Below are 22727 nucleotides of genomic sequence, written 5' to 3'. Positions count from 1 at the left end.
TCGCTTCTGATCATCATCACTGTACCCCGAAACATCTTATATCTGCTATAAATGGACATTCGGTGCAACCCAGATGAGGATGGGTTCCCTCTTGAGTCTGGTTCCTCTCAAGGTTTCTTCCTTATGCTATCTCTGGGAGTTTTTCCTTTCCACAGTTGCCACCGGCTTGCTTATCAGGGACAAACTTACTTATAAAGAACTTATTCACTTTTAATCACCACATTATCTGTGTAAGGCTGCTTTGAGACAATGTTCATTGTTAAAAGCGCTATACAAATAAAAATGAATTGAATTGAATTATTTCTAGTGTATACAGTGGACATTGTCTCAAAGCAGCTTTACAGGGGATAAAGTGGTTATAAAATAGGAATTTATAAGTTTAGTCCCTATGAGTTAATACCTTAAAGGTTTATCCCTAATGAGCAAACCAGTGGCAACAGTGGCATGGAGAAACTCACTAGGGTGGTTTGAGGAAGAAACCAGAGTCAAAAGGAACTCATCCTCATCTGGTGGCAGCTAATGTCATTTTGTTATAGTTTTATAATTATTAATGTGTACTGTTCAATGATAAGGTTCATTGTTCAGGGTTTTAATGCAGAATTGTTCATGCAAAGTGCGAACTGTTTATATTAATTGAAGTTTAAATACACCCTCATATAATAACTTCCTCCGTCGTTTAGACTGTTCATGTGGAGATTATGGTGACTATGTTGTGGTTGGTTAAAATCAGTCTTCTCTTTATTTTTAAGCAAATGCTCCAAGTCCCATTTTCAGCGACTTTGTTTCTCGAAAACATCTACCAAGACCTGCAAAACCGGTTAGTCTAATACCATCTAGGTGTGCAAGAGACTGAAGGCGGGTATGATGTATGCAGATGTGTGTAGAACCGTTGGTGTTTGGTGACATGTTTGGACTCGGTGTGGTCTATAGGCTCCTGTGTGAGTAACGTTAAGGCGTTGGAGGTTTCCTCCTGCTCGGAGCAGCGAGGCGCGGAGTGGGCTGAGCTTCATGTCAACACACTCACACGAGATACGAGCCACTGCGCTACCGAGTCGTCGACTGGAATGGAGGGACGGAAAACACTAGCCGGTGTAAATGGGCATCTACCCGAATGACTCGAATGAATGGTTTGCCTGATGCCTGTTTTAATTACTTCATACGGACACCACGGAATCGGAGCTGCCGCCATGAAAATGAGACGGAGATTTTTACCCAGATGCTGCTCTTTCTCTCCCTGACGTGCCGTGAGCAAAGTAAATGAACACATTCAGTCACGTTGAATTGTGTGTTTAACACTATTTTCTGTAAGCTGTTCTGATAGTATACACGGGACCTTTTAGACAGTGTGTTGCAGTGATTTCTGTGATCTTAACATAAAAGGGTTTGTTCTCTTTGCCGGTCGAGTCTCGACTAATGTGTAGCTGTTTGTGGCCTGAAATCAAAAGTGTGTGTATTTGGTGATTTCAGGGACACAATGTTGCTGGCCTCGGCCGCCGTGGTATGGGAATGGCTGAACGAACACGGCCGCTGGAGGCCCTACAGCCCTGCTGTTTCTCATCACATCGAGGCGGTGATCCGAAGCGAATCCCGGGCAGGGAGCGTCGTGCTAGGCCAAGCCGACAGCCGCCTCGCGCCCTACATCGTCGACTTACAGTCAATGCATCAGTTCAGGCAGGACACAGGTAAGACAGTGTTCCCTTATTCGTCGGGGGCAATTAGATCATTTGAAACATGTAAAACCTTCATGAAAGTTTTTAGTAATGCAGAAATAACTTTTTTTTGTATCAAGTATTTTAGACATACTTCTCCACTCATCCACTCAAGTTTCATCCCCTTAGACTTTCGTGTTGTGTAGTGGTCGTAACCTGCGATGTGCAGGTCGCAGCCAGACACTGCTTTTGTCGTTTGCTTTTGTCATAAGCGAGCAGTCATGTGTTGCAACAGTTTAGTCGAGTTGTAGTTCACACCCTTTCCAGTAAGCTGTGACAAGCTGATAGTTGACAGAGAAGTTGCAGTGAACCTGTGGTTTTTTAACAGCTATACACTGGAATTTGGTACAGTGACATACGAAAGTGTTTAAACAGAACCAACAACAGTTATCATTTAATGCTTGAGCATTAGGTATTAGTTTATGACTATAAACAAGTGCTTATATTTTGTTTCATAATAGTTCCACATGTTACAGCTGTTGACTAGAGGCATGGGCTGTGGAAACATGACTGAATTCAATGTTACGTGCTAAGAATAAACACATATGAAAACTTTCATTTTTCTTGACTTGTCAGTTTGGTAACTTACTGTGAATGGTGAAAAATGTCCCTCTTCTGACCTAATGTTTCTTTCCCTGTAGCAATTCTATGGCAATGATGAGATGCTTTCAGCTAAATAATTTATATAAATATATGACCGGATGAGCCACAACAAAGGATCTGCTTTAGAAGAAAAACTGGTTCATATATAGCAAACTTGATGGTTACTTACCCCAACCACGGTTCACCAGTTGACGAAGTCTAATCCATTATGTTAGCGGAAATGAAAACGTGACACCATAAAACAGCTGTTTTTCTTCAAGTCACATTTTTGTTTTGTTAGAACGAGTCATACTTTTGCAGCTGTTGCTCTGTGGGGAAATCTGATTTAATAAAAACGAGTCACAATAGGGGTAGTGGAAAGACTAGATGAAACAATATTGCGAACATTATTTTAATCTTTGATTGTTTATTTGAAAGCATCATAATCATCAATGTCATTCGATTGCTTTCTTTTTTCATGACATGATCTTGTGGACAATTTGAAAAGGCTGGGAGGCAGAGAAAGGGAATACAAGTCAGCTTCTGAGTGGGGGTTGGTGGGGGCTACAAACATTTAGGAGTGAGGGGTGGTTAGAAAAGAAACCATCACCCACTCCCTTTGTTGAATAGGAGGAACAGATGTGAGAGGAGAGCGTGGGACAGAATCTGTAGAGCAAACAGGAGGGGAGAAATGTACTAAGACAGAAAGATTAGCCATAGTGAGCTCGTTAATTATGTGATCACGGGAGAACATTGTTTAAAGACAAAAGAGAGAGCTACCTGTCCCTGCTGAAAGAAAGTGTAGTGTGGTCCTGATCATTTCCAAATGAACACCATTGTGTGTAATTGCTGAAGTGGCCCAATCTAGACAGGGAAGACACTTTTCTGGCTTATTAAATCTTTGAGGTGACAGAGATTAGTCTGTATAGGAAGTAATGACCTAAAATATATTCTCTATTATTACAATATCTACAAAGCATCTTGCCAGTTAAGTCTTTTAACAGATAGGTAATTAAACAAATGTATAATCTTTTAACCATTGGTATGACGTGCAAGCACATTGGTCAAGTTTTTTTTGGTTGTTAACAATTATTAATGTGCTTTCTAAGCTACAAAAGAAATACACAGAAAACAAGCAATAGATGTCAAGAATAGCATTTATATCAAAGAGAATTACATGCCTTATCTGTTAATGTTAACAATAAGTGATGCTCGAGTGGGCAATTCAATATTAAGATAATAGTTACATTTGTCCCCAGTGTTTAATAAGAATTTCCACCCATATTTTTCATACTAGTGTTATTAATCTTAGGGAATAGAGGACATTTTGAGAGATTGGTTTAAATAAAAAGAGTTGGTGATATTCAAACCCATTTTCTACAATTCAATAAAAAATGGGACGCTTAAGAAAACCCTGAGCATTTATTTGCTGAAACACACATAGACACATAAGTGTATGCACACATACTCTAATCGTTTTGAAAGAGAGCTAACGTAGCTCTCCAACTCTTTTTGGCAAAGGGGTTAAAGATGTGATCCAACTGTGCTAGAGCCTCCATAAAACCCAGCTGGTCTTAACCAGCAAGATCCATGCCAAATTTCAACCAAATTAAACTGGATCAAATGCACACACAAAAATGCTGAAGCTCATTTGAGAGTTTCTCCTGCAAACATTGGTCTATGAGATGGGCCACATTCAAGTTGAAAAATGCAGGACAAAGACACAGAAGGGGGGAGAAGTGCAATGCATGGACTGGGGGTAGGGGGATTTAGGGGAATAATTTGGAAATGGGAACAGAAGAAGAAAACAGAAGGGCTTTAAGTTTCTCCTTCTGATTGCGCAACAGGCTGTATAGAGTTTCAACAGCCCTGGGCCCCGTGTGTTTTTCAATAAAAGCCAGAGATTAATCATGCGTGCACACAGGCAAATTCATGCATGAATGCATGCACACTGACACACACAAAGTTGGGTTAGGTTTTCATTTTGCTAATCACTTTCATGTGATTGCTTTGAGGAGAGCACAGAGTCAGAATGTGGTTTTCTGCTAACATATTGTGGTCTGTGATCTGGGTTAGCCTGTTTATTTCCTCTCTGTCTTTCTCTGCTAAAACCTATATGTCTGTTTTTTATGTCAGAGGAATTTTTGTTTGCTCTTTCCTTGACATTTACTGTTTCACACAAAGTCATTGTCAAATAGAAACAACAACAAAAGCAGAGAGAAGCAGAGAGAATCAGAAAGTGAGGAATGTGCAATGATTTAAATTCATTACACAGAGAATTGCTATGTTTAAGATTCATATTTATTTCTATGCTAATATATATTACAGGCTATACGATATGTTGGACTGTTTTATTCAACTAAGATTAGTGGTGACACCACAGATTCGTTACTACTCCTTGTAAAATAGATTTTTTTTGCTTTCCCCATGACACAGTATTATTTTGGAGAAATGCTTCCATTCTATCCTTTATTATACTGTCTAAGGGTATCAGAATAAAGACATTTACTACACTTCAAATAACTTAAATCACAAGATGACATACTTTGCTATTTATAGGATTACTGTCATTGGTGATAATGGTGATAATCGGTGCTTTATCTGTTTGTTAGCTGGTAATCTTTTAGCCTCTCAATCATTAGTGTTTTTGCAAAAATAATGCAACGCTACTTTGTGTCAAATGTGTTATAACCTGTGACATCAATTTTGTTCACTTTTCTCCTCACAGTCTCTTAAACCTTGAAGCTGCTGTCTTATTTACTTCTCTCACTTCCACTATCACTTTTGTACACAATGTTTTGTTTTGTGTCAATTTTAAGAAAGTTGAAAAACTGACAATGCAAACATTATCACTCATTCTTTATAGGACTAATATAAGTAAATTAAAGAATTTCTATTGTGGCAATTAATTATTGGCCAAAGGATAATTTGGGCTATATTGTAGACAAACAAAGTTTAGTTTGTTTGCTCATCATAAGTATGAGTCTTTTTTCATATTTCTTTTTTTCTATTAGAAAAGGTAAAAAAGTTTCTATGTGTCCACAATTTTTCTCAATTCACAATTTTATGCAATAAAGCACAAGGTTCACATATTCAGCATGTGAAAAGTAGCATGAAGGGACAGGAGGTCACACAAGCAAGGCGCTCTTCACAATTGAACAGATGGACATCTCTGTACACCTGCTTTCAGGCTTTGTTTTGCCTTAGAGATCCTGGGATCATGAACCTAATGTCACACTACATGATATACTAAGTCACTGACCTTCTCCACACACACACACACACACACACACACACACACACACACACACACACACACACACACGATTTTTTAAATTAGTCTCTTAATGCTTTTAAATGTTTTTTTTTTTTAATTGTTTGATTCTTTTGTGAAAATTATTTGTGTACATCCACTTCATTTGGGCATATGGATATATTTTTGGAACCATAATTAAAATATTTAATATAGCAATACAGGTGGCTCAGATTTTTGTTTAGAAAATTTTTATTGATATAGTGTGAGTGTGTAAAGGGACTTATTAACCACTTATGTAGTTTGTGTCCTTAGACATGTATTATAGTGCGACCATATTGTTGTTTTTGTGACATATTTAATGAACCAGTAAAACATGCACAGACAGTCCACCAAGCATAAATAACACAACTTTTAATTGAGTTCCTTCTTTATAAATGTACATTCATAGGAATTTTGTTCCAGTTAAGTCCATAGCTATGCAGAGAAAATGCTTTCAGTTATATCAGCTTACTGGTACTGTTGGACAAAAGAGAGGAGGAAGACTACTACAGAGATGGCAGGAAATGGAGAAGTGGAGGAGAGTGAAGGTTAGACTTAGTGCTTTAAATGTTGCCACTATAACTGGTAAAGGGAGAGAGTTAGCTGATATGATAGAGACGAGAAAGGTAGATATGTTGTGTGTTTAGGAGACCAAGTGGAAAGGGAGTAAGGCCAGGAAAATTGGAGGTGGGTTTAAACTGTTCTATCATGGTGTGGATAGAAAGAAAAATGTAGGGGTGATTGTGAAGGAAGAGTACAGTAAGAGTGTAGTGGAGGTGAAGAGAGTTCCTGATAGGGTGATGCACGTGAAGCTGGACGTTGAAGGGGTGATAAATGTCATCAGTGCCTATGCTCCATAAGTGGGCTGTGAAATGGAGGAGAAAGAAAAATTTTCGTTAGATGATGTGGTAGAAGGTGAACCTTGGAATGGAAGATTGGTGATTGGGGCATACTTTAATGGCCATGTAGGTGAAGGGAACAGAGGTGATGAGGAGGTAATGGGTAGGTATGGTCTTAAAGAGAGGAATGTGGAATGGCAGATGGTGGTAGATTTTGCTAAAAGGATGGAAATGACAGTGGTTAATACTTATTTTAAGAACAAGGGGGAGCACAGTGTGACGTATAAGAGTGGAGGAAGGTGCACACAGGTGAACTGAAGGAGATTGGAGACTGTAAGGTGTTGGCGGGGGACAGTGTAGCTAGACATCTTTGGATGGTGGTCTGTAGGATGGTTTTGGAGGTGAGGAAGAAGAATAGGAGGAGAGTGAGGACTGAAAGAAGAATAAGATGGTGGAAACTAAAGGAGGAAGACTGTAGTTTGAGATTCAGGGAAGAGGTCAGACAGGGCCTCAGTGGTGGTGAAGAGATGCTGGATGATTGGGCAACTACTGCAGAAATGATAAGGGAGACAGCTAGAAAGGTACTTGGTGTGACCTCTGGAAATAGAAAGAAAGACAAAGAGATGTGGTGGTGGAATGAGGAAGTGCAGGAAAGCACAAGGAGAATAAGGTTGGCAAAACAGAATTGGGATTGACAGAGTGATGAGAAAAGTGTGCAGGAGTACAAGGAGATGAGGCAGCAGGTGAAGAGGGATGTTGCAAAAGCCAAGGAAAAGGCATACGAGGAGCTGTATGAGAAGTTGGACACTAAGAGGAGAAGGTGGAGGAGTTTCTGTACTTAGGGTCAACAGTGCAATGTAATGGAGAGTGTGTTAGAGAAGTGAAGAAAAGCGTGTTGGCAGGGTGGAGTGGGTGGAGAAGAGTGGCAGGAGTGATTTGTGATAGAAAGGTATCTCAAAAGTGAAAGATGAAATTTATAGGCCTGTGGTAAAACCTGCGATGTTGTAGGGTTTAGAGACAGTGGCATTGAGTAAAAGACAGGAGGCAGAGCTGGAGGTAGCAGAGTTAAATATGTTAAGGTTTTCATTAAAGTGACGAGGATGGACAGGATTAGAAATTAGTTTATTAGAGGGACAGCGCATGTAGGATGTTTTGAAGACAATGTCAGGGATGCGAGACTAAGATGGTTTGGACATGTGCAGAGGAGGGACACAGGGTATATCAGTAGGAGTATGCTGAAGATGGAGCTGCCAGGTGTGAAAGCTTTATTTTCTATCACAGCATGCTGCTGTTATAGGCCCCTTTCATTCATTCTTAAGTTTCACCCTTTTTCCAGTGCTGTTGACTCACAGGGGGAGGAGGAGAAAAACATAATGATCAAGGGAATACTTTTCTATTCATCTGTTAATGAAAGAAAACAAGGTTATTTTACCAAACACAAAGATCACTGCAGAGTAGGGCACAAAAGGGGCAGAGAGGGAGTGATTATGGTCTAGACCTGCAGCTAATGAGAAAATCATACCTTATTGATGCCTTAATCTTGTATTGGAATTTCAGGTCAAGTAGCACGAGCCAACAAATACATCAAGTTTGTTATTGTTACACCGTAGGTCACTAATCTTACTATTCTCTTAGTTGGATAGAAACTATTTTAGTGTGTTTGCTCTGGGTATGCCAGTATTGAAACAAGAACTAGTTTGATCTATTGTACATACTGCCTACAAGTAATTATTGGGATTTTGCATGACTGTGGAGCCAAACCGGTTTTTTATCTTTTCTTCTTTGGGAAAGAAACGCTGTTCTGTAGTTCAGTAGTTAAACTGTAACATGTCTGATTTATTAAATAGATTAATTATCGGGATTGGTGCAATAGTTATTCTAGTGTAAAAGCTTGACAATGCCTCAAACTATAACACTATAATAACATGTTTCTATTGAATAGATAATAGTTTTCCTTGTTTGTCCTTTGAAAAGCTGTATGTCAGTGTATGCATCTAAAATGTATCTAAAAATTGAATCGAATCGAATCATGTTTATAAAGCGCAAAGGTGAATTATTCACAGTAATGTCCTACTTTATATATTTTCTTTTATAGTATGTTATTTAACTTATGTTACCTTTTAGTTCTAGAACATTTAATTACCTTTTACTATTAACTAAAACTGACAGTCTTGCCTGGGGTAAAGACTGTATGTCTTTCATAATTTCATAATTTAATACTTTGTTAAAAACTCACTAAGAGATAAGGATTTTGGACAGTGGTATTAACTTTAAAAATACAACAATGCAATGAATGTTTGACCGGTAAGTGTTTATGGAACATTAAAATTAATACAATCTGACCTGTCTCTCTCCATCTTACAGGTACTTTAAGGCCAGTACGTAGAAGTTTCTATGACCCCGCTTCAGCACCAGGTCAGGGCTGGCTGTGGGAGTGGGAAAATGATGCAGGTTCTTGGACACCATATGATATGGAGGTGTGCATTGCCCTGCAAGCAGCACGGGATCGCCAACAGCCATGGCTGGATCTGGCACCGCTTGGTTTCTGCTACCTTGTGGACTTTCAAAGCATGACTCAGATCAATCAGCAAACGCAGAGGCACCGCCGCATTAAGAGACGCTCAGACATGGCTTATCCACTCGTCTCTGGCCCATTGCCAAAAGCCTCACAAGGTTGGGGCATTGGGCCTGCAGGGGCAGCTGGTGGTAGAGGCATGGCTAGTGGAGGTTCAACTGGAGCACTTTTGGGAGTTGGAGTTTCTGGATCTAGCTCAAGTGGAAATGGTGGTCCACTGTACCCTAGTGGAACGATTTCGATGTCATCTCTTTCCCCTCCTGGACAGCCATGTGGTTGTCAACAGTGCATGCTTGTCTTGAGTGTGAAAACAAATGCCTTGTCATCACAAACCCTAGGACGCAGATTGCCACCCACAAAAGCACTCAATCCTAAATCCAGTCAAGGGACACTTCCATACTCTTCTACAACCACATCTATATCAAATTCATACTCACAAACTCTGCCTCATGGACTGTCCTTGAACCGCTCTCTCTCACAAGATCGCAAAAATGCTGCTGCTTTTGCTCAGTCTTTGTCCATGCTCACCTCAAACACCGCCACTCTTTCGCTGTCCTCTAATCGCCCACCCCTTCCACCTTTGCCCCCTCCACCAGTATCCCATCAACAATCTTTATCCATGCCAAGCTGCACACCAGCATCTTCTTCATCAGTGCCAACCGCAACACTTATCACTGTGGCTACAAGCAACACGTCATGTTCATCCTCATCATCAACCTCAACAGCCGTTCCACCTCAGCGTTCTACAGCCTGTGCCGCTCCTTTGCCCCCTCGTGCCAGTCTAGCAGGACTCAGCAGGCCAGCTTTACAAAGAATTGCCATGGCACAGTCTCGGGCACTCATTGCCTCTGGGTGAGAAATGGCTACTATTATCTTGTTACACTGCAAAACTATGAAAGAAAAGTATCACATTTGTTTACTATTTAGGTCACACTTTCTCCACTTTTCTGTCCTGATTGCCAGGCTGCAATAATATCGCCCAGTGTTAAAAATGGCAACCTAATTCCTAATGGTATAATAGATTAGATCTACAGGTTCTTATCCATAAAAGAAAAAATAAATTGTTTGCCTTAATTCCTTGCATAGTTTTAAATCTAGCCCTTGCTCTTAGTGCTCTTTCATTATGATTAGCTGATTTGTGGTGGTTCTGCTCGTGAATAAACAGTGTTACAGTGTCTGTCAATATTTAGTCATGGTGTATGATTGCATGGCTACCTCACCATGTTTCCTATGTGGCCATACTGTATTACTTATGAACATGTTAAAAATGTTTTGATATACATATCTGGTTAGAATTTAGAGAACCAAGATCTTCACATTGTCTCATTTTCATTTCCTAGGTTGTTCAGGTGAAACTTATTGGTCTTTACACATGCAACTGTGTTTGTGCAGTGTGTGTGCATGTGTATATATATATATATATATATATATATATATATATATATATATATATATATATATATATATATATATATATATATATATATATATCACACATTTCTGAATGTCTGTGTATTGGGGGAGTGTTTGTAGGCTGCATGATGTGCAGCATGGGGGAGTGTGTTTCTCACACTCTAAATCATCCAGCATGTCGCTGCTTGATGACCATCTGGGGACAGAACTGAGCATTTAAACAGTAAAGGAATGAAGATGAAGCAAACGAAAGGGGAAAAAAACACTGAAAAGAGGATTGTCATGGGAGTCTGGGAGGGGGACTAAACGTCCCCCAGTCTGTACACCTCCCACATTTCTGTCTCTCCTTATCATCTCCACCCACTTCCCAGTCTTTTCCCCTACCCCCACCATCATTGTGTGTTCCTCTAGGGTTTCTATGGTAACTTTTTGTTGGCATGGCAAAGCCTAGTCAGCATTAGCAACACAATGATGCTTCCATCAAGTGTGTGCATGTGTCTGTGTAGGATGAAAGTGCAATCATTATTATATTGTACTATATACGCCTATCCTGGGCTATAAGTTTTTTTAAGCTTCGGCCATGTTACACACATTTTGGAAGGAGATCCAAGACTGCCTGGCTTTAATGGAAGGCCATTAAATTGTGATTGTCTAGAATCTGCGGGGGTAGAAAATGGTCAAAGCCAACAAGGAATGTTACATAGAACCAGATATGTGTTGGTAGTGTGGACACACAACATGTCATGTAAAAAGCCATGAATAATTGACTTTTAGGTGCCTAAATTGGCTTCATCAGTATTTTTTACTTTGCAATGCAAAGTACTTTACAAATCTTAAGCAAAGCTGTTTGAACTAAATTTCTGAATCATGCATGAATAGTTTCTTCTGATCTGAACTATCTAGCAAATGCTAATGTAAAAAAAGCACAATAGTTTTATTATCATTCAATAGGTTCATACAAAGAAAGTTGAAAAATCCTGATTTTCTTTTATTTTTGTGCCCGCAAAAAAAAAAAAAAAAAGTATTTTTAAACATGAACAGAATTTTCTTCTTGAATCTTTCAAGAAATTTTGGTAGAAATTCTTCAGTAAAAAATGTAATTATTTGGATTCCGATTCTGAGGATGTGTTTGCATACTGAAACATTGGAGTCTTTAAAGTGCTCTCTCCTCCCCCACCTCTCCAAACAATAAGGCTTAACTAGACCCTCGCAGGCAAAGGCTAAAAATGCTAACATCTTACCTAATTTACTGAAAGGGGGAGTTTTATGTGATTTATTCAATGGAGATTTTGTTAATGATGAAGAATCCATCCATATGACTGCATGTTGTAGCATACTTTTATGAACCTGCCTAACCCCGTGTTTGAGGGAGGGAGGGAGGAGGAGGAGAGAGAGAGAGAGAGAGAGAGAGAGAGAGAGAGAGAGAGAGAGAGTTTGTGTCTGAGTGTTAAAGTGAGTAATTGAGTGAGTTTTTTTTTTTTTTTTTTTGAGTACAGTTGTGTTGCTCTTATTCAATTGTTATATGGCTGGGTTTGCCCCTCTGTGGGAAACCTTGTGACAGTGCCATTGATTCGTTCTGACTCTTACTGTGAATGCCAGCTAACCGCAAAACGTTTGATTTCTGCTTTCGATGTTATGAACAATGTTCTATTTGTGGAGCTGTATGTTAAAAAAAATTGCCCTTTTTTTTTTTTTTTTTAAATAGTCTGAAATAAAATTTAAAGTCATAGAAAAAAAAGAACTTAACCTCTGGTGGTTATATTTATCATCTATTACTTTAGAAAATTGTAGTAATTTGAAAAAAATTCTGAGAAACAGACAGACTAACACTGAATCTTAATCTCAAACCATGCATCTAAATGTAATTTTGCCTATAATAACAATATATTTTTTAAACAATTTCTCAGAGCACATCTTCCAGATTATTAAAATCTATTTTTTATGTATAATAAGAGATGGCTATGCAAAAATGTGTAAAAACTCATTTCTTATAACTTTATTTCAGTCTAAACTAATGGTTCAATTATTTGTAATTAACAGAGAAGGTGTGAGTAGTGCTGGGAGATGGGATTTGGAAGATTTTGTTAATGGTTTAAGCACTAGCCAAATATACATTTGTAAAGTGTCTCTTCTCTGTGTAGCAGTAAATTTACACCTTAGTAACGCCTTCCGGTCTGTCTTTGTTATAAAATTTGTTCAGCAACCACTTACTTCTTAACAGCAAGCAATGGTACTTGTTAATCATATATTGCTATTCCTAACTGCTGTTAATGCTGTCCTGTTTGACAATCTTGTATGTTATAACATTGTTTAAATTGACTCCTTTATTCTAACCACCTAAGTTACACATTATTGTCTGCACTCAGAATGTCTCTTGTTATGTCTCCTTAATCAGCGAATGTGATAGTAGGAGTCCATGCTTGTTTGCACCTGTGTATCAGTGGGGCAGCTGGGACAGTGAGCTGATGTTGCTTAGGTTAATAAGGGTGGCTAAACATACCCCAGTACCTATCTGTCACCTGTACTGTTATTCAAAATGTAGTTAAAACACTGCTAATACACTTGATTAAATTAATATGCAGATAATAGATAATAAATCTCGATAATGATAAATAATTTTTGGTTTCAGTTTTACAGCTGGAACATATTAACTGTTTGTGAGAAACTAGTATTAGTGAAAACCATTTGCCAACCTTCCCCTCCTATCAATACATCCATTTTATTTAGGAAAAGATCGGAACTGTACAACCGGACACAAATCCAGATTCATGTCCATGTTGTAATTCATTGCAGCAATGATTTATCTCAAGAATGTAAAGCTGTTGCTGATTAACAAAAAGGCCAGCTTGGGTCATTATAACCACAACACCACATAAGCAAGCAATTCAACATCTAGCTAGTATTCATTTGTAATTTCACAGAATAACAAAGTAGAAAAGTAGCAAAATCTAGATCCCTCATTCTGCCCTTCACTCTGTTCTGTAATCTTTATATAATAGCTCTGTATTAAAAAAAAGTAGTGCAAGTCTCCCCCTGTATAAGAGAAGGTTTAAGCCATAATAGGCTTTTACACCATCTCTGTTTGTTGATGTGTGTGTCTAGATCTAGTAGAATGTTTATAAGAGCTGTCATTGCATTAGCTTGTGACGTATATTAAATTTGTTGAAGATGTTACTCTCATGTGTTGTCCGGTCAGTCACCGTATAGAACATAATGGATTAGGGTTGTAGAAGAGCAAGAGACAACCACAAGGATTACAGGAGTTTACTTTTACTATGTAATAAACACATTGTATGTAACTTTTATTTTTCATTTGTCAATATACATGGTATTTTTTATTTATTTGGGTAGCGTTTGGTACACCTTATACACCAGTATGGTGTGCAGTGCTTTTACATATGGAAATTGTTAATGAAAACAGTTTTAGCTCGATAAGTAGTACATCAGTATGTCTATCCGATCAGTGTCAGAGATTTTTTTGTTAGTGTGTGGGTGTTCGTGTTACCATTATGAACATTTTTCACTATTTGCAGGTTTTAGTATTTAAGTAAATCAGCAGACAACAACTGGAATGCTCTAATATTAAATTACATTTTTGAAAGCCTTGTCTGCTACCACAGCCACAATTTGAGCAACATCAAATGTATATGTTGGCACTCTGCCGACATGATTTTACTCTTTCTTTGTTTACATGGACATTAGCTAATTGGATTGTGTTAAGGTTGGATGTTTTCTATATATCTCAGAATTGACGTTTTTTTTTCTGTTGCTCTTAGTGTGCCAACAGTGCCAGTGAAAAACCTAAATGGTTCCAGTCCTATCCATCCAGCTTTAGCAGGTAAGACTGTAAAAATTACAACTGAAATTTTAACATAAATATAAAAAAAATAGATGTCTGCACATGCTAACTGATGAAAGTTAAATTAATTTAATAAAAGCTTAAAATTAAGAAAGAATCAGTGTACATCCCTGCCATTTTATTTACAATACAGGCTTCACAATTTCATTTAGTACTGATAATATTTGAACCAAATTTGAATTTTGCAAACTTATGATTTAAAGACATTTTAAATTTGTTAACCATAAAACTAAATATAAAAAAGAAATACTATGTGTTGTTCAATTTTATAAACAAAATGTACTGCAGGTAAATCATATTTTAAAAATAAATAAAGATATTTTTTAATTAAATTGAATAAACCTAAACTGGGGACTTGAAAATGATTGAAGCATACTGAACCTTGTTGCAGAAATTGAGCTCCAAAGTTAACTAAAATGGCTAGTTTTCTTGCACTGTAAACATTGCTTGCATGTAAGCAAAGCTGTTTTAATAATTATAACATACTTGTGTAACCATATAGTGTTTGTTGGGTTCTAGTAATCCAGGGCAACATATTCTAAATATTTTTAATAATGATGCTCCTCACTGTATGAACAAACCTGTCCTCAAAGTGAAATTTGTTTGGAGTCTTAGTATATTTTATTGTTTATTTAAAAGTATTTATAGCTCATCATTAGGAGATATGTGTAGTCAATAACGAACACAGTTATGAACAAATTCATGGTACTAACGGTCGTCCGGAACGTAACTCGTTTGTAAGGTGGGTTGCACAGTGGGTGCACAGATTTAGACCTCTGTTGTGACAGCATTGCATACATAATTAAAATAATACAGATTTCCACGAAGTGAATTGCACATTTCCATGATGTTTAATCATGACTTCATCATTTGTGTTGGCATTTATTGTTACACTAGTTGTGTATGTATATTCCTTCCAGGAATCACAGGTATTCTGATGAGTGCAGCAGGCCTGCCTGTGTGTTTGACTCGTCCTCCTAAACTTGTGCTACACCCTCCTCCTGTCAGCAAAAGTGACATCAAACCCATCCCTGGTCTTGGACACTGTTGCCGGAAAACCACAAAAAAACAGGCTCGGAAATGTATGGCTCAGAAAACGCACACAAATAAATTCATACATACATATTAATATATTATATATTATTTGTTTAAGACTTGATGAAGCTCATCATTTTTAAAAAATGTACACAACATTATTTTTCAAAACCATGTTAAACATGTATTTTTTTCAGGCAAGACTCCAGAGGAGGTAGTGAAGAGGTACCTACAGAAAGTCAGAAATCCTCCAGAAGAGGTAAATGACACTCTGGTACTCTGGTGTTGGTGCATGTATGACTATTAAAATCACAACCACATATTGCTTATAAACCTGAGTTATGTGATCTTATGGTTTGACTTGATATGAAGGATACAATCAGCGTATATATATATAAATATATATATGGAAGTTGGGGCAGTCTGTGGCAGGGGACCTGAGCTAAAAACCTAAGCTAAAACTGTTCCTGATTGGGTAAGAAGACATAATGACTGGAGATGTTTGAGCCCAGATAAAGACTTCCTGTATACCTCACATCGTAAAGACCCTATAGACACTGAACAGATAACAGGAATGTGTTAAGAGTACCAGTGTGAGAACCATCTTAAACCTAACATATACAGTCTTCAAGCTAAACCATATGATAGCTGCTACATCTCTATGGTTGTGCAATGAGACAGTGGTTGTCAGTGCTCATACTATACACTGCGCACTGCAACAAGTCGGTTTGCATGGATGCTGAAGACATGTCCAAGAGCAGGAATTACTGGAACCGTGTCCTGTGGTCTGATGAGACTAAGATAAACATGTTTGGTTTAGATGGTGTCCATATGTGGCAATGCCCTGGTGGGGGGCACCAAGAAAATAGTGGCTTGCCTACAGTCAGGAATGGTGGTGATAACATCATGGTCTGTGGCTGCATGAGTGCAACCGGTACTGGGGAGCTGCGGTTCACCGAGGGGATTCGAACATGTACTGTGACATTCTAAAGACCTGAACCCTATTGAGCACCTGTCTGGCATCCTCAAGTGGAAGGTGGAGAAGCGCAATGCATCTAACATCTAGGAGCTCCATGATGTCATTATGAAGGAGTGGAAGAGGATTCCAGCAACAACCTGTGCAGCTTTGGTGAATTCCATGCCCAAAAGGATTAAGGCAGTGCTAGATAACAGTGGTGCTTACACAAAATATTGACACTTTGGACACAGTTTTGACATGGTCACTTACGGTGTACTCACTTTTGTTGCCAGCTATTTTGACAATATGGCTGTATGTTGGGTTACTTTTAGAGGACAGTAAATCTGTATTGGTGTACAAGCTGCACATTGACTACTCTAAAGTATATCCAATTTAAATTTCTATAGTAAAGGATATACTAAAATGGTTGTTGTACTGTAAGGGGTGTACTAACTTTTGTGTGTGTGTGTGTGTGTGTGTGTGTGTGTGTGTGTGTGTGTGTGTGTGTGTGTGTGTGTGTGTGTATGTATGTATATATATATATATATATATATATATATATATATATATATATATATATATATATATAGAGAGAGAGAGAGAGAGAGAGAGAGAGAGAGAGAGAAATATATGCACACACTTTTCATTAATAAAATAATATTGCTGATTCAGGACTGCACAATCTGTATGGAGCCTTTGGCTGGCCCCTCTGGTTACAAAGGCCCAGGGGTGGGCGCTGTGTCTCGTGCAGAGTCAGTGGGTCGACTGACACAGTGCGGCCATCAGTATCATCTGCAGTGCCTGGTAGCCATGTACAACAATGGAAATAAAGATGGCAGCTTGCAGTGTCCCACATGCAAGACGATCTATGGTGTGAAGACCGGTAACCAGCCACCTGGGAAGATGGAGTACCATGTCATTCCTCACTCACTCCCAGGGCACCCTGACTGCAAGACTATTCGTTTAATATACAATATACCACCTGGTATACAGGTAACATATATAACATATTCATGTACTGCTTGACTACAAAAAAGCTTTAAAACAAAAGAGTAATATGTTTACACTTACAATTTTTTGTTTTTTTGTTGTTGTAGGGCACTGAGCACCCAAACCCAGGAAAACCTTTCACAGCAAGAGGATTTCCACGCCACTGCTATCTTCCAGATAGTGAAAAAGGAAGAAAGGTATCTTGCAATATATATATATATATATATATATATATATATATATATATATATATATATATATATATATATATCTTATTTCCAGTAGTAAGTGAGTAGCCACAGGGACACTAACTCCAGTCTCTTTTTTTATTCCCCTGGCACTGTTGTGTATGTTTTCAAGTATAAAATAATTTAAATAAATGCGCTTGAAGTGTGAGGGGGAGACATAACAAACTTGCGGCCTGCCACTTAATATGCTCCCGAGTAAACTCAGATATGAACCATGTTCCGCACATGTGTATCGAATCGAAAGCCATTTACCACAAACTTTTGGCACGAATACGTGTACCGCTACACCCCTACTGTTTGATTTTTGTGACTTAGCCAAACATTTCCTATTTATAGAAAGGCAGTTTGACTCTTCTGCATTTTGTAAAAGTCTATTATGACTAAGGTTATGTGTTTGTATTCATAGGTGTTAAAACTTTTATTAGTAGCATGGGACAGGAGACTAATCTTCTCAGTGGGTACGTCTAGCACCACGGGTGAGTCAGATACAGTCATCTGGAATGAGATCCACCATAAAACCGAGTTTGGATCCAACCTTACTGGCCATGGATACCCTGACCCTGGCTACCTGGACAATGTGTTGGAGGAGCTAAAGGCCCAAGGCATGACCGAGGAGGATGGACAGCAGCTATGAAGAACAGGAAGGAGCATTGGAAGAGATATAGAATTCAAACAAAGGCTAGAACTGTGTGAATTGAACTTAAAATGGGTGTGGGATAACGGGAAAATTATGCTTTCTGTGGGTTTGGAAAACTTTGTTTTGGGAAAATTCGATTTTGAGGCATAAAGGACTTGTGTGTGTGTGTGTGTGTGTGTGTGTGTGTGTGTGTGTGTGTGTGTGTGTGTGTGTGTGTGTGTTTTCACGCATTTAAAATGTGAGTGTGTGCTGGAATTAATAAGTGAATGAGGAGAGGTAAGAAAAGAACTGAAGCAACATTTGCTCAGTTGTGGACCAAAAAATGGTATACGTAAATGAATGAAAGCTGTGGTTTGACTAAATTTAAGTGCTTTGAGTCTCTAGCAATGATTAAATCTACACTGGTATGCTAGATTACAACTTAAGATAAATCAGCCTACAATTCTGATGAGAGTTTTATCTTTTTTTTAATTAATCATCCCAGTGCTCTCATTTGTTTATTAATATTGAGTTCACTGAAAGCTATAAAAAGAGAGTTTTATAAGAAAGGAAATGGCAAAGGTTGTTTATAGAAGTAAAAGAAGGTATACTGAATAGAAAAATGGGTAATGGAGAGGAAAGTAAATGTGTGGTAGGGAGTCCAAGCAGAAGATTGAGAAGAAGAAAGGCCAAAGAATGCAGCTTTAATCTCATAAGTTAATAAATTAAGTATCCATATTGATAGAGCTGTAGTGAAGGCTTGTGCATGTTTGTGTGTGCTTGTGTGAAGATTAACGGAAAGCCTTATGCCCTCAAATCATTTTCTGTTCTTTAAAAACATTCCTTATTCCAACCATTTGAAATGTTTGAGTTTTATAATCTGGGACCCAAGTGCTTAACTTGTATCATGATTTCTGTTACATATGTAATAACATTCCATATGTTACATTTATTTCCTATAAATTTTTATTGCATTACTTTTGTAAGTCGTGGATGATGATGTGTGGGTGTGGCTCAGATCGCTGAGTCTATTGAAATACCCTGTCACAAAGTTGTAAACACCTACGGTGTAACTTCTGTAGAATAAGAGAATGCTTAGTGTGGACTGAAAAGCGACTTAAACGTTTTCTGTTGGTTTTAAGTTTAAAAGAAAACCTAAAGTACTTTTCAGTCCAGGTTTACATGTATTTTTGTAGCCCTAATTTCTCCATATCAAATAATTATAATAGTGCCTCTTTGAAGAGATGGTTATGATAAAAAGGTCCTGGATTTTCAGTGATAGTGTTAAAGGACAAATCTGTATATGCAGCAGGTTCAAAATAACAGTAAATGACACTAACTAGTGTTGGTATTCTAAAAATCCTAATACAAATAGTTTAATATTGTACAGGTTATGAGGAAAGAATGGAAGGCCAAGCAAGAGTTTGAAAGTTAAATGACAATTGATGGTTATACAACACAGTAATATTATATAGTCAAATATTTGTGGACACCTGATCAGCACAGTCATATGTGGTCATTTCCCAAGCTGTTGCCACAAGGTTGGAAACACTACTGTATAGAATGTATTTGAATGCTGTAGCATTACGAAATCCATTCACAGTGCACACAAAGTCATAGTTTGGAAGGGTCTGTGTACTTCAGTGTTCTGATTTCAACCCCACTAAACATCTTTGGAATAAATTGGAATGCTGATTGCCTTGACAGGCACTGTCCTTCCTAATGTTCTTATAGCTGAAAGGGCACAAACCATACAGTCATTTAGCTAAATAGTGGAACGCCTTCCTAGGGGCACTGAATATTTTAATGCCTGTAGTTTTTGTAATTTGGCACGTTGAGTCCATGGTCAGGTGTCCACATATTTTTGACTCTGTACTGTTTTATAGGCGAAAATTTAAATACCCTACTCTAGCTATTACTCTAGATTCACAACGGAATTGTTGGCCTCAGTAGTGAAAAAGATGAACTTTTGTTTGTATGTTGTTCCAATCTGTGTTGCACTGCCTTCCATGTCCTCTTTGTCTGTTTTCCAATGTGTGTGTTCAGTCAGTAACTGACCTGTTAATGTCTTTCTGTCTTTAACTCAAGAGTGTGCCATAATTGTGTCTCTGTAAGAGTGAAAACATGCATTTGTGAGCACAAGTGTCAACTGTATGCATGCATTTAGCGCTTTAATGCGTTTGTGTGTATGTATGACTGGTGTGTTTTATGACCTAATTTACAGTAGTTATTTTCTTATTTTCTGCATGCTTTTATTACATATTTAGTGTTTTATTACCTGCATTTTTATTTCCTCCCATTCCAAGCAAATTAAATATTACACACCTTATGGTACTAGGTTATAGAACTCCTCAGTCGTTCTGTATGTTCTGTACATGTACAGATGTTCACTGCATTTGCCATTGTCTTTTGTGAAAAAGAAACTAAATGTTCCCTGAGTGTGCACATTGTCCGGTTCTCTGAACCAAGTCTTCTTCCACTTTCCATTAACAACTGAACAGCAGAAATCTCAAGTCATATTTGGGGACCTGTTTGAAATGGATAACATTTAGCTTTTTTTTAATTACATTTTCTGCACTGCAGGAGGTTTGGATAAGTGCAGGCTTAAAACAACGAGAAATGTATATATAATAAGGGGGGGTTGTAAATAATACAATTTGAAGTTATGTTATTAAATGATAAAAATAAAGAATCTGTGATAGTTGTTTGCGTTCTGTCGAGACTTATTTATAATAAATACAAGTGCATGAGTGATGTGTGCAGTATTATTTTAGTTTATTATATTTACATTTACAATGTGCAACCCTGTTTTTGCTAATAATCTGGCCTTCACGTCGCTCCTTGTTCCCCAAATAGATGCCCTTCATTTACTACGAAAACTGGCCAATTAAAACGTAGTTTGAGGTACAGAAAAAAAGCCTTTTTTCATAGACACCGTATATTCCAGAAACCATTTACCGGACCATTTAATGGTTTCAATTTGGCTTATTTCTGCTTACGTTCTTTAAATTTACTTTAGGGGGATTACTAGATAAGAGCGAATCCTTTATAAAATATTTATGTAAAATATTGTCTGACATTAATCCGGTCCGTGGCGCAAAAAAGTTTGGGTACCACTGCTTCATATGGCTCGGGATTCATGAATCATTCTCTTCATGTGCTCTGATCAGTTGAGTCTTTGGTTATCTTGCTACCATCAACAAAAAATAAATACAAATTGTAAATTGCACAATTTAGTTGTTTTAAGTTGTTAGGAAGTAACTGTAGCGGCAAGTAGCAGACTGGGCTATTCAGGAAACGTCCTGCCTGTTCGATAAGTTAAACCCAAGATACTTAAAAGCGCGGATCCTATGCGAGTCCTCACTGATTCATCTGAATCGTGGAATCAGTTTGAATCCATAAACGGATTCGATTTTCTGCTAGTGAGCACGTGTGTACAAAAGTGACCATATGACCGTCGTACCGAAGCCCGGCTAGCTCAGTCGGTAGAGCATGAGACTCTTAATCTCAGGGTCGTGGGTTCGAGCCCCACGTTGGGCGGAAAGTTTTGTTTTTAAACTGTATCCTACACATTTCTAATGCTGATCGCTGTAGTTAGTTTTAGTAATAAGTAACTTAATGCGTTTGACTGATAAACTGTAGTCAGCTCTCACTGCCGCAGTTTAGGTTCGACTATTAATAAATACATATTTTAAATACATTTTCTATAGCCGAAGGTTTTCAAAGCATCATATAATAATAATAATAATAATAATAATAATAATAATAATAATAATACTAAACAAATTTGTTTCTAATGAGCTTTTCTCACACACGTGGTCACATAGGCTATTGTCACATGTTTAAAAGTATGAAAACAGTTTTAAAAAAGTTTTTTTTACACGCTGTAGCGGTTGTTTTACATGATAGGCATGCATTTTTATGGATAAAAAAAATGTAAGATTATTGTAAGTGTAGCATTTTCTTTTTCAAAAATAATAAATAAAACATTTCCAAGTTCACCAAAGTCAAGGTATGTTTTGCAAGAGTAATGCGCACATACCGCAGTGGGTTGACTCTTTCGTCAACCTTGTGTTAATATAAAATATTATTTTTATATATTTAAAAAGAAACAGCCTCCTTCGAGCCGGATTCGAACCAGCGACCTAAGGATTTCCATGAACCACTACAGTCCTCCGCTCTACCAACTGAGCTATCGAAGGGCTGGAGAAAAGGCTTTGGGGTTTACATAAACCATGTTGATGTGTGGGTGGTATATAAAGTATATAAAGTAATAAAAACATTTAATTGTTTAAATGGGACTTATGGGTAAAACAAAAAACTATTCGAACTTTAAATGTCACACTTCCTCGGCTTTGTCTTTTCAAGCTTTAATACTTTAAGGCAAGTTGTTGTTTTTGCTTCTAAACAAACGCGTAGAATTCATCCATTTTCTATTGCTCAAATAAATTTCTATTCATTCAAGAAGGAGAAAAAGAAGAAGAAGAAGAAGAAGAGGAAGAAGAAGAAGAAATGTCCTCAGAAACCCTTCTGGGATATTAGACAGAGAAACGAAATACCAAGTGTCAGGTCAATCGGACAAACGGTTTCGTAGTTATAGCAGTTTTT

The 22727-nt window shown here is 37.7% G+C and overlaps 1 protein-coding gene and 2 non-coding genes across 3 annotated transcripts; 2 read left to right on the top strand and 1 right to left on the bottom strand.

The window, feature by feature from the left end:
• The first annotated feature begins 827 nt into the window (after nucleotides 1-827).
• dtx4b (deltex 4, E3 ubiquitin ligase b) lies at nucleotides 828-20873 on the top strand. The gene is made up of 9 exons (XM_046875024.1): nucleotides 828-1253; nucleotides 1468-1682; nucleotides 8790-9852; nucleotides 14190-14251; nucleotides 15193-15354; nucleotides 15505-15566; nucleotides 16938-17258; nucleotides 17363-17452; nucleotides 17910-20873. Exons 2-9 carry the CDS (start codon nucleotides 1475-1477, stop codon nucleotides 18135-18137), a joined length of 2196 nt encoding a protein of 731 aa, XP_046730980.1. The 5' UTR covers nucleotides 828-1253; nucleotides 1468-1474; the 3' UTR covers nucleotides 18138-20873.
• Nucleotides 20874-21586: 713 nt separating this feature from the next.
• Nucleotides 21587-21659, top strand: trnak-cuu. Its single transcript has one exon. It is a non-coding gene; the product is annotated as a tRNA-Lys (tRNA).
• A 577-nt stretch (nucleotides 21660-22236) lies between these two features.
• On the bottom strand, nucleotides 22237-22321 carry trnay-gua. The gene is given in 2 exon segments: nucleotides 22237-22272; nucleotides 22285-22321. It is a non-coding gene; the product is annotated as a tRNA-Tyr (tRNA).
• Nucleotides 22322-22727: the final 406 nt, after the last annotated feature.

The sequence above is a fragment of the Silurus meridionalis genome, chromosome 2 (assembly GCF_014805685.1).
Source record: "Silurus meridionalis isolate SWU-2019-XX chromosome 2, ASM1480568v1, whole genome shotgun sequence".
Classification (NCBI taxonomy): domain Eukaryota; kingdom Metazoa; phylum Chordata; class Actinopteri; order Siluriformes; family Siluridae; genus Silurus; species Silurus meridionalis.
The sequence above is the reverse complement of the archived record's forward strand: the minus strand, read 5'-3'. Positions and strand labels throughout refer to the sequence as shown.

Excerpts from the sequence above, each read along its gene's own strand:
- dtx4b (XM_046875024.1), top strand. The coding sequence starts at position 1,475 with ATGTTGCTGGCCTCGGCCGCCGTGGTATGGGAATGGCTGAACGAACAC. Across the intron at positions 15,567-16,937 it reads TCAGAAATCCTCCAGAAGAG|GACTGCACAATCTGTATGGA; the intron begins GTAAATGACACT and ends TTGCTGATTCAG. Across the intron at positions 17,453-17,909 it reads ATAGTGAAAAAGGAAGAAAG|GTGTTAAAACTTTTATTAGT; the intron begins GTATCTTGCAAT and ends TTGTATTCATAG.